General features: G+C 32.8%; 1 protein-coding gene and 1 long non-coding RNA gene across 4 annotated transcripts in view; one reads left to right on the plus strand and one right to left on the minus strand.

Annotated features, from left to right (window-relative positions):
- Nucleotides 1-12,799, plus strand: part of LOC135197938 (uncharacterized) — a 102,900-nt gene that overhangs the window by 81,342 nt on the left and 8,759 nt on the right. The window lies entirely within an intron of this gene.
- The window catches only part of LOC135197937 (golgin subfamily A member 1-like), a 133,247-nt gene continuing 121,336 nt past the window's right edge, over nucleotides 889-12,799 (minus strand). Inside the window, exons 13-14 of one of the 3 annotated variants that reach the window (XM_064225217.1) lie at nucleotides 10,531-10,654; nucleotides 889-6,529 (exon numbers count right to left, since the gene is read on the minus strand). In XM_064225217.1, coding sequence (XP_064081287.1) covers nucleotides 6,507-6,529; nucleotides 10,531-10,654 — 147 coding nt within the window. In that variant the 3' untranslated portion in view covers nucleotides 889-6,506. Of the gene's footprint in view, nucleotides 10,655-12,799 lie in introns of all 3 variants that reach the window. The other 2 variants (XM_064225216.1, XM_064225215.1) reach the window with 2 other exon arrangements.

Here is a 12,799-nt window from a genome sequence, read left to right on the forward strand (position 1 = left end):
AGCTCTTTCACCGGGCTTTATATTGTTAAGCTCTAATGATTTTTACTTATGGTAAACTCATATGTCTCTACTTACTGTTCAACTCTTATACTAGACTACTTATTGTTAAGCTCTTATACTGGACTTTACTTATCATTCAACTCATAGTACTGAACTCTTATACTGGGTTTTATTTATTGTTAAACACTTTTATTGGGCTTTTTATACCGGGTTTTACTTATTGTTAAACTCTTATACTGGACTTTACTTATTATTCAACTCATAGTACTGAACTTTACCTATTATTAAACTTTATATGTACTAGTGGCCCACCAACCACTGGCATTACCTCCAGCATCCCCAAACTGCTGGTCATTTGCCAAACTCGGTTGCAGGTCCAGGTCTCCTCTTAGGTCCAATTTGGTTTTCGATCTGTATTCCATTGCCAGAGAACTTCTAGCAGTCCCCCAACCACTAGTTGTTCACCAGCTTTGGTCACAGGTCTAGGTCTTAGGTTCAATTGGGTTTTCTTTCCGAATTTCAGGACCAGAGAAATTCTAGCCCAGTTAGGCAAAACCTCAACATTATTTCTGTTTCTGTCTTCATGGTTTTGGCAAATACCATTTTCTGCTGTTTTTTGTTGCACAGTACTCTATCATCGAGTTGTCGGAACTGTCAATTAAGGAAAGTTGAGTACATAATTTGAAGTTACCTTCAGGTTAATATTTTCTAATACATAATATCCTCCTTTTTTATTTTCATTTCATGTTATGCCTCCTGGGTGTCCCCTCGAGTGCCATATGTTGTGTTATTTACTGTATAGTAGTTAATTTCAAGTTCCTTGGGTAATACATTTGAGGACAAGTAGTACAGTAGCTACACTATCAAAAGGGAAAAATCATACAAATGTAAATCTGGCATTTTAAATCTATCATAATTTACACTTTTTAATCATAATCCAAAAATATGCAAATACACTTTGGTTATATACAAAACAAAATTACATACAGTATATCATAAAAATTGTTAACAAGTCTCAACAGAAATAAAATAAATCTTCACAAATTTTGTAACCATGTTCAGTAGCTTTGACTAGAAATGAAGCAAGCAATCAAAAGCTGTTTTAACCATCACAACATCTTTACGAATAAGATAAATACAGTGGTGGAAAATGTCAACTGTGTTGATTCAAAGATAGCTCACAGTCTATGAACACATATGGTTGCCACAAATGACTTTAAAACTAAGTCTGAAGAGATGACATGCTTGTGTATCCAACCAGACACTATTACTGTATAATGAAAATCACAGTGGTGAATTAATGTTTAAACATAGGGAAAAATTACTGATTAAAAACTCGTAAGATTTTCCTACCAAAATATGAGTGCACATGTGGATATACCATACAATGAAGTAGTAATGTAATTCATGACAGTGTAATAAGTAAAATGTACCAATTACAAATACTGACAACAAAATTTGAAAGGATTCACTAATATGAATACTATTTCAAAACCATTAGCAGCTCCTATCATGGAGCATCTGATTCATACGTTTTAAAGGCATACCATAACAATATTTGGCTACAATTCCTGTGCTTATTTCATAGTTTGGGAACTGCAAAAAAAAAAAAAATTTTTGTCAGACCATCTCTTCAAGTCTTTAAATCAACTAAAGAACAGAATGAATTACTGTATCTAGCATCATCACTTTTTTATACATAAAAAAGGGGATACTGATCAGGCCATTCATATACGTTAAATAAATCCAGTACCAAGTGCCTCAATTTATAATCTGAATGATAGCCAATACAAAACAAATTACTGTATCTAAAGCTTATCAGCAAATCAACATCAGTGAGCAATGCATTCTGAGGTTAAAAGGTGAGAATTATTTATACAAAAAATTGTGGTTTTGTATTCACAAATACGTATAAATTTTGCTAATCAGTTCAAATTTTATTTCAAAGCAAACCAAAGGTTATACTTGTGAATGTTTGGACAGTTAAATTTTTTTTATTTTTTCATTATTTCATTGTTGTGAACACTAAATTTCTCATTGAGATCCAGATTAGATCTTGAAGGTAGAAGTCCTCTTTCTTACTCATCAACCTTCTTATAAGTTAGACAGATCACAACCCAATTCCAAGAGAATTATACAGTACAAGTCTATTATTTTAGCACCTATATGGCATGAGAGGTGCTAAATTATCAAAAGTACCAGGCTAGTGGATATATTTCTTTTACATATTCTCCTACAGAGGATTTAACTCATGGTTGGCATTGCTGTTATTAGCTTAATATTGTAATCTTATAATGTAGAACTAAATGGGATTTTCTTTTCATAGCTTCTAATGGTGACTGTTCTTTAGACATGAAAGACACAATTGTCTTTCGTTTCTTCATTAATTACATATTAGATGTTTAAGAAGGTTCCGGGATATGAAGGCCTCTATTTCCATGATAATTTTCATTTTTTGAGTGATTGTCGAAATCTGATGCTCTTAATAATTGCCCACTTTAGAACCTGGGAAACTATGAAGCATGACACAGTATCAATAATAATGGCAATAAACCATTTAAATGCTGTAAGACCAAGCCAGGTAGCACAGCAAAGTCATATGTAGCATATGCATTCATTCATTCATCCCCTGTGTAAAAATAAAAATGCTGACCACCACAACTATATGTAAAGAGGTAGTTCATGAGGCTAGTGGGCTCATGAATGGGTAACTGGTGGGTGAAAGACTTGTCTGGTACTTGAAAGCATTTGTGAATGCTGTGGATCATAATCTTTATTAAGGAGAGGGATTATCGTCAGATTTCCTGGATTAATGGGCATCTGGATGAAACTACTTTTACTGTACAGAACTTACCTCATACATCTGGACAATCATCAGAAAAGAAACAGGCGATGAAAGGTACTGAAATATGACACAGTTCTTTTTATATGGCATGATCAAATTATGCTATATTGGACAGTTTTCATGGTCACTAATGCAGCTTTTAATTGACTAAAATTATGTACTGTACTCTTTAGACCTAATATATGTGTATAAAACATTTAAATATCAGCATATACAAAGCATAAATATTATACAATAAAGCTCTGCAAGAATACAAGCATCTAATCTAACTTGTAATATAGGAGCATACCAAAGGTTCTTCTGAGAATATTGTTCACAAAATAATAAAATAGTAGAGGCACAATTCATCAGTAACTAGCTTACCGAGTAATCTGACACACAAACAAATTCTGTAGTGAAATATGACCTGTGAAATCCCAATTTCAATTTATTCTGTATCAAAACTTCCTAATGCTATTACACTAGTATTTACAAGCAACAGATGACTATAAAATAAAAACAGTTTACCAACAGTGATTAAAAATGTTGACACCTTTAAATTAGCCTTCAATACTGACCCTCACATTAAAAAATTTGTAAACTTCACTTAACACCACAATGGATTTCATTCACCACAAATGAAAGCTTCTGTGCAAGGGCTCTTGAATAAGTTTTACAAATTCATTACATTCAAAATAACAAAACTTGTACCTTGGAAAGCATTTTACCAGTGAAGGAGACGGTCGTTTTATCAGTGAAAAGGTCCCCAACCAATAAAGTATTTATGTAGTATATAACTAAAATTCTGCAAGAGCTTACAGTAGAGAATGCATTTGGACAATACAATAAGGCACTACAAACCAAAGATTATTAAAGAATAAATCTTTCTCTTACAGTGTACTTAAAAATGATGAGTAAAACATAATGTAAACTTTATAAAAAGAACACTGTGTATTTATACATAAATTTTTAATGTTGGTTAACACACTAACTTTGTTCACATTATAAGATATAAGTATCAATTTCCCTCTTGCTAACAAATAGTATACATGCTGTACAGAACTGGAACATCAAAGATTAAGGCCTTGGTAAAACAATAACCCTAATGCTTACTATAAAACACAAGTCTTCATTCTCTCTCCTGCAAACCAGTGATACTTCTTATTAATTATCAGTTTAGAATATTTATTGATAGCAAAACTTGAAGCTTGGTTTTTAAATTTGAATTTACTAGCTCATGAAGAGTCTTCTGGGACAAAGTCATAGCTTGAAAGGTCTTCTTCATATTCACAGTAATTATTACTGTATTACTGTGAGTGAATGGCCCAGCGGCTTTCTTTGTGCAAATAAAGATCATATCTTTAATAAACATTGTAAAGTTTAATTATAGATAAACGCTGTATACTCTGACAAAATATCTGTTCCAGTGGTATGACAACCATTGCTGGATGAAATTAGAAAAGCTGAAAATACATACTCCAGTGTTACACTGTCAATTGCATCCTCTACATGCAAGAGCTGGGATTGTGGTTTCCATTGAATATCTGTGTCCAAGTGTCACCAATTGAAAGGAGATACAAGATCACCTGAAGTGCTGTTCTTTTAAATGAAGAAAATCACATAATAACTGGTTGAATTTGTTTTAGCTGTTCACTTTTTATTCATTATTTTATTAAGTTTCCAGTTATTGAAGGTATTTTTACTTCAGGTGTTCCTCACCCTTCCCATAGGTCTTTGACCTGCCGTTTACACATCTTTGCATGGCACACTGTTGATTATACCAAGGGTTTTCTTGCCTAGGTATTATTGGCCATAGTTGTATGCACTCCTTTCTGCCTTTTACTTTTAAAGTTTTCATTTAGACTTCCCACATAGCTGTCTAACTTCTTCAGCATTACTGTGCTATAATTTTCACCCATAACTGAACACTGAAAAACAAGTAATTATGGCAAGCCCTTTGAAAGTCTAGCAATGGGACTCAATGCTCTTGGTTATAATAAGTTAAAGTGATAATATTGCAGTTCTAAACAATCACTCACTGGAATTGGAATGGTCATATTTGATCTGATAATAATTAATCATTATTTCATTATTACTATTCATTAGTTTTTAGGTTACTATCTGGCCTAAGCATATGATGCTCCAGGATGCTGACAAAGTAGGCAAATCTGCTCATTGTAAAACAATGTTTTGCTTTATCAGCATCTTTATTTCCTTCAAAACATACATGAGGATGGATTTTAGTGGCCAAATGATCTCTTTACTTTTCTATTTCCCAATATCTTACGATATGATTTTCTTTTAAATCTTCAAACGCTAAAGAAAATTAAAGAAAAAATCCTTTTCAAGAGGAATTTAGAGCCATGCTGGTCAGAAGACTGAGATTAGTGCTTGCTCATTATGCCACCAAGGAGGATCTCCTTGGTGCTGCACTGGGTTGATTGACTGCTGTGGATTCAAGCCCCCCACCAGGAAAGGAGAATTTATTTTCAATGGTATTTTGAGGCTTTGAGAGTGTAACACATCCAGAAAGAAATTACGAGAGTAACTTAAAATAATCAATAAAAAAAATACTCATTAAAATAAAAAACCTAGTGAATAATACTAGTGCAATTTATACAGTTACATATATATTAATATAAGCTTCATTATCCAATACTTCATGAAATAATAACCTGATGCGTTAGAAGAGAATTTTATGTTGTTAATTATTGACAGCTTTCATATCACTTCTAAGACACTAGTAGTTATACATTTTGTAACTTTTAAAAATCTGAATAGGGAGAGGGAAATGGAAATCTTCATTTTTCCAGAAAAATGTGCAATTCTGTCTTAGCAAAATATTGGGAATATGTACTTCAAAACCAGCAGCTTTTGCTGAGTAGTGCAATATGACCATCTTTAAATATATAAAGATGAAATATTTTTGTATAGGAATGTGATATGGCGATCTCTAAACAAATTAAGAAAATGCATGCTAAGATCTTTGAAAGGCATACACAACCATTTCCTCATTTTTTTTATAATGGCCACATCCCTAACTTTCAAGTGTACACTTTTTTTTTTTTTTTTTTTTTTTTTTTTTTTTTTTTTTTTTTTTTTTTTTTTTTTTTTTTCTTCATGCTAACATTTTTACCTAACTTCTGGTAATTTTTCATGTACTACGTGTACATCGAAAACGTACTTAAACACAACACTGTAAAATGTAAACATTTGCAATCCAAGAATACTGTAAATAATTTCAAGTGTAATATTTCATAACAACCACCTGCATGTGTACTTTTAACAAGTACATAAATTCTCTACTGTATCATCCCCACAGAAAAACAAGGTGCCTAAAATCATCTCAGCAGACAGAATTGGGAAGGCTGTCGAAGCCACCAAGACCACCAACTTTTCAAAATGAATACAAGAGAAGTTCTACAGGTTTTTACTTCAGTGCTAATAAGTCACTAGCATTTCTACACCTTTCTTGTCTGAGTAACAACACTATTCATCTTCCATACTGTTAACAGCATTCATTAATTCACTGAAAATTATATATATCCTACCTATGTTGCATAAATTGTCACCATGGATTTTCATTTTCTATCTATGGCATTTCCTTCGTCTCCTCAACCTTTCAAGCTGTTTACTCTTCGAAAGTTAGGGAAGACTAAAGCAGGCGAGGATCAGCTTTGGCTCATGAACTGAGATGTGGAAATGCTATAATGAAACAGATAAACATATATATAAGAAATTTTGGATTCTTTCATCACAAGACAACCTGTCACTTCCTATTTTGAATATTAATTATTAAATCAGTTATAATATTAGTCACAAATATTCTTCTTTTAAGTGCTGAAACAAAACCCCACAAATAACAATAAAAAAAAAACTGCCAGAAAAACAAATAAAAAATGCTTTAGTATCTGTATTTGCATTGGGATGCAACTAGCAAATTGTCGTCTTGGAGAACTTCAATTTGAACTTATTTATAGGAGTATAAAATTACTTTTTCCCAATGTAACATTTTCATGAAAATGAACCTATTTCTTTCACTACAGCCTTCAGGCCAGTTAGGCAGACAAAAAATATAATGCTGAAAGGATGGTTAAACACTAGTTAGAAAAGATAAATCTTAATCTTAATTCTGTTGTCTAGTAAAAATAATAGTGTAGACCCCACCTCCACTTTTAAAAGCCATCACTTCCTGTCTTTGCCTGTAGACCAGGGATGCATCTAAGACAGAAATATTTCATATAGTTAAACATAGTAAGAACCTATTTATTTTACAAAGTAAAATTACTACGAGTTTGATGGCGCGTGGGTGGAGAGGCATATAAAGGACTCCAATCCTAGCAAGGAATCTTACAAGACTTTTCACTATAGATTCTTAAAAGTTCATCTAAAGGGTTAATTTCTATATTTTTTTATCATGTATTTATAGAATAATTTTCATATAACCACAATTAATCATGTATTGTTAGCACTGAATATAACATAAATGATATAGAGCTTCTCTTAAGCATCCCTTCATCCCCAAAACTTGAGTGCTTTTTGCCCCATTTACTTTTTATTCATTCCTTTTGGTTTCTTGTCACCTGGATACTAATCTGTCATTTTAAGAGCAAATCTCTCAGCTGAAGCCCATGAGCCTATAAGTAAGAACTTGTGATAGTGTAAACTCATTTACAATAACAATTGCGTAAAGGTGTTAAGTGGTATTTATCTTTCCTAACTTCATAAATTTCTTTAGTGTAAATATCTCCAAGATGAACTAAGACTCAAAGACAAAGTAATCAGCATTGTTACTAAAATTGCTAGGTTTACAATTCAAACTTCAAAGAAACATACTGAATCCTTTTTATGACATTTGTTTTAAGGTTTGAAACAAAATCTAAAGCAAAACAAAATAAAAAGCAACATCAAAGTTCAGTGTGTTACTGCTATTATCACTGTTGCTTATTATTATGAAACTCAAGTGCAGGACTGCAAATGGATTGCATCAGTCAACCTGACAGTTCCTAAACCCACTGTCACAAAAATTATCCTTAATGTTAACACGCATAGTTATTTACTAACCGAGCTAGAATTTAAATTAGTTAAGCTACCCTTCCAAGGAAATGCATGTCCGAAGCATAAAATAACAAGTGAAACTTTCATCCATCAGTGAAAGCTAATGAGTAAGTACAGTAACTTGCATCTTATTACACATATTAAAAGTATTACAGTAATCCAGGATCAAAGTGATAAAAATAGCCTTCACCAACTAATGAAAAATGGCTTCGATGAAAATACTGTCAGATATGACATATGCACATAAGGACTTAGAAGATTACAAAATGAATTATGAAAAGTTAGATTAAACAAGAATGATGAAAATTCATTTAAAGAGCACTTGGTATAGAAGTCATTTTTTTCCCATAGGTAGTGTGAAAAACTGAATTACATATTGTGACTTCTTATAGTGACTGGGAGAAGGATCTGTTCTTAAATGAGAACTGAAAATTGAGGCAATGGAGAGTTGAAGACCTCAGCCAGTGATTCCACATTCATTTTGTCTGCCCAACAGAATACTAAGGCTTTAGTAAATGAAACATGTTTGTAATTTGTTTTAAGATAAGTTTATCAAGCAATTTAATACTAGATATTTTGGAAAGATAATCCCCTTCTAGATTTAATTTGGCTTTTTCTATGAAACCATTATCATACTTAAATATTTAAGACTGATCTGTAATTTGCAAATAATTTTTGGGAAAAGTTACTTTCTATTGATAAGTTATAAAAAAAATTTAAGACACTAAAACTGCCCTTTGCTGTATCTGGTTCAGGTTTAGGCATTCAGTGCAAACATAATTCATTATATATATATACACACATCTACACTTCAACGTTCTGATTCACACTGAATGTTATACACAAAATCACCTTGAAAATAACAATGACCATTATATAAAAAATATTGAAGATAAAAAAAAACTAACTCATGGCAAATATAGGATAGAAAAAGATCACAAAAAATAAAAAAATTAAAGGCAAAAATCTTTGGCAACAAATGTGCAGATGACGAAGATACGTATATTCATACCATTATATGTAATGTATGTCAACTATAAATCAAACTAGCACCTTGATAATCCTTAAAAAAAATAAAAAATGTAGGAAAAGTATCACCATAACAGCATAAACTTTCGTTACATTATCTAATTTTTGGATTTATCCTCTACACTGTAGTACAGACATCAAGCAATTACATCACATTGAAAGGTATCATCAAGCCCTATGAAATGGACCTCCCTTCTAGCCTATGCAATTTAAGCTTTACTTATCCTAAACCTTTCTTTGTTAGTTCTTTCTATAACACTTGAGTAACAACATTTTAGTACTTTTAAGGCAGTAAAAAATCAGCTTCATAATCATTGAAATATAATGTGGATAATCATTTTACTTTTCCTTCAAAAAAGTTTGTTAACATATTTCTCAGAGAACACGCTCCAAGAATTTTAGGAAAAAAAAAAATGATACGCCACTTTTCAAATGATCCAACTTCTCATTAAGTACTTGGCCAAAAAATAACCAAGTGCTCATATAAATATTAACATGCTCAAGCACTTGTAAGAACCACTTGCTATACAGTACACTTGTAAGTTACAAGAACCACTTTTAAAGTACTTGTAAAGATTTACATTTTCTGAAGATGATATGCAAGAATAAGTAAGGAAATCTGAAGGAATAAAAGCACTAGAAACAATGCCTATGATTAGATTTGTCTAAACGAGATTAACTGGACGCACCAACTTTCAAGATCATTGATAAGCAAATCTACCTCCCATCAAAGAGGAGGAGGCAGTGCACACTAGGCTCAGAGTCAGGCAAACTTGCTAAGTCTATAACATCTCTATTCTTGACAAACTAGAATCTACCTTGACTGGATTGTCTCATTTGTCAGATCTTGACATGAAAGTAACTTGGAACACCTGGAAATAAAAAAGCCTTCCGATTTTGATTTGCCAGTTATACACTGTTTAAATGAGGTACTATTTTGGATGACCATGTTTTTTTCTATATCTGGATCTGTAAATGATACATATATTCCTGACAAAATAATTCATGGCAAATCTGATAAAAATGAGTGTTCAATAACTTTCTAACAATATAAAACATATTATCAATATTCTTGGTAATAAAAAATAAGTGAAAAAATGCAAGCAAATCCATGCATTTCTACCTCAGGTGCATAGAATCCTTCTATAATATATAACTTTATAAAGTACCACTTGAATATGTATGATCTCTTGCTCTGGAAGTCTGAATTCATGAATATTCATTCCTTTTCTGGACACATCAGCTTTATTTACAAATGTGGTAACAGCTGTTTCATTATATATTTAAAATTTTAAATGGCAGGTCATTTTCTTTCAGAACAAAAAGAATTATTTTTGTTATAAACATTGTCATTCTAAAGTCCTCATTATTGAAAATTCTTTGCATATCAAACAATGTAATTCACTGTAAAATAATATCCAAATTCTGCTGTTCATGAAAAGCTATCACTGACAGTTAAAATCCAATCATCTTAGAAAATATAGAAAATGGTTTGTATCAAAATTACTTATATTATATACCCTACCTAAAACAAGAAAAAATTAACAAAAATATTGCAAATTATGGAAACCATCACCGCAGGGGTCATTGAGATGGTGGAATAGTCTTGGCATCCTGACCTTTTCCCAAGTTTGGTTTGGAGCCAAACCAAGACATCTTCCATTCTAGAGTCTCTCTCAGTAGTTTCTCTTCTTCAGGTGTCATGTGCAGCAAAGTGGCAACTGCCCGGGTCAGATGAACAGCCTGTTAAAGTTAAAGATCTCACTTTATAAACAATAATGTTTAATTATTCTAAAAATATATATATGTAAATTTTGATAATAAAATTTGTTATTCAGGTACAATGTTATAGTTAGTCTTGTCAGAATTCTTCTTTGACAAAGGCTGGCCAGGTTGTACTTTTAACAGTAAGTACGTATCCAAATAAATGTAATGAAAATTTACATTACACTATGTATTTGGGATGAATCTTACCTACTGTTGAAGACTGTTGATTTTCATAATGAGAGAAGGATGGAGGGTTAGTGCAACTAGATAAGAATCCACTCAGATGTCTGCCACTCAAACTAAATATTTCTGACATGAAGCCAAAAACATTCTAACTTAATCTAGGATCCCTCTTGGATAATACTGCTACCAGAAGATAGATCCCTCTTAGGAAGCAAGGCTTTTGAGTATGACATGGTAAGAGAAGTCTTAAGGAGAAAGCTGCCTCTGGAGACCCAGTGCTTGGGTTTGATACAAAAGTATACCCATACAAAAATAATGTAACTTCATGTTCCCCAAAACTCAAGGAAAGAGACATCAGGCTGTTCTTTCGTTTGGTTCAGGAAATGACTTAACCCGCTATGACTAGTGGACCTATACAATTTTCAAATGAAATTTCCATATCTTTAAGGTAGCGGAGAGCATATTCAGAATTACGTAACTACTGTGCTGCATTAATATGTTTGTTTGTTTAGCGCCTCAGTGGCTGGGTCGATTTGGTCTTGAACTACTACCTCGGTGGCCAAGAGTTCGATTCTCAGGCATTCCATTGAGGATTCAGAGATGTGTATTTCTGGTGATAGAAGTTCACTCTCGATGTGGTTCGGAAGTCTCGTAAAGCCGTTGGTCCCGTTGCTGAATAACCATTGGTTCCATGCAACGTAAAACACGATACAAACAAATAACCAAAAACATTAATATGTCCCCCGGAGACAAATTTCTAAAAAATGAGAAAAAATTGCTCTTCATTATGAATTTTACCTTCCACAAATGTGAATCAGGATTAAGCGTATAAGCTAATCTGCTGGAGTGTTAGGCCTTCAAACTCTGCAAAACAAATGATTAACTTTGGTCTTGATGAAACATTAAACCTTGGTTGAAATGTTGACAATCTGCAAGTCATGATCTACGATCAGGGTTTGGTTTGTTTGGATTATTCAACAAACACCCTTGGGCCAGATGAGCGTGACCTATTTGACAATATCATATTTTCCAGTTAATATTTTCTAATTGTCAGATTCATGATTTCATAATTATGTCCTTTTTTAAAGATGGGAGGTCTAAGAGACTATAGTAGATCACTGACAGGAGCAAGCATTTTTGATCTATTGACAGTGATTGCAGCTTTTTAAAATAAATTAATGTTCAGAATTTAAGAGCCACTAACTTACGTCAAGATCCTGTCTCCCTCCCCACTGAGTGGGTGTAGGAGTGTTAACCTGAGAACAAAGCCTCAAACTGAGGTTAGTGGATGACAGTGGGGGGGTTATTTTATGTTTGAGAGGTATCTCTCACTGCTGGAAGAAAGATTGTCTCCTTTGTAAATTTATTTTTGTAAATTCTTGCTCAGCCATTTCTTTGAGAACTAAGTCATAGGCTCCAGCCTATGTGCCCCAAAAAATGTAACACTACCATTCACTCAACTTATTGTCCATGCCTTGCAAATAGTACTTGGTCGTGCCATGTAATGTCCACTTTTGTGTGTCAAGAATGTCGAGCATCCAATGAATTGTAATCAGTCTGGAGAATCCTATAACAAAAATTCAATCTTTTTAGAGAATTTTCCAACTGGAACGAAGCAAGGTGAGCTGTCTATTTTTATAACATTCAGTATTGACACATGCATGCCTTTACATCATCTTGGTGTTGCAGGTCATGTTAATATTCTCTATAGTTTTAAGATGTATCTCAATGCAAGATAATAAGAAATCTGTGAAGTCATCCTAATGTCTAATGCTTCATGCTGTTAGTTATTCTGTATTGAAAAGTCATGCAGTGTCAAGATGTATTAAGATATCCCTGGTCTATTGAAATAAGTCAGTATTCTTGAAGCACCCACTACATGAAGTGACATAAATGCAGTAGCCCGGAGGCAAAATAACTCCACCTGTGCCACAAGAG

Source organism: Macrobrachium nipponense, chromosome 21 (assembly GCF_015104395.2).
Source record: "Macrobrachium nipponense isolate FS-2020 chromosome 21, ASM1510439v2, whole genome shotgun sequence".
Taxonomy (NCBI): Eukaryota; Metazoa; Arthropoda; class Malacostraca; order Decapoda; family Palaemonidae; genus Macrobrachium; species Macrobrachium nipponense.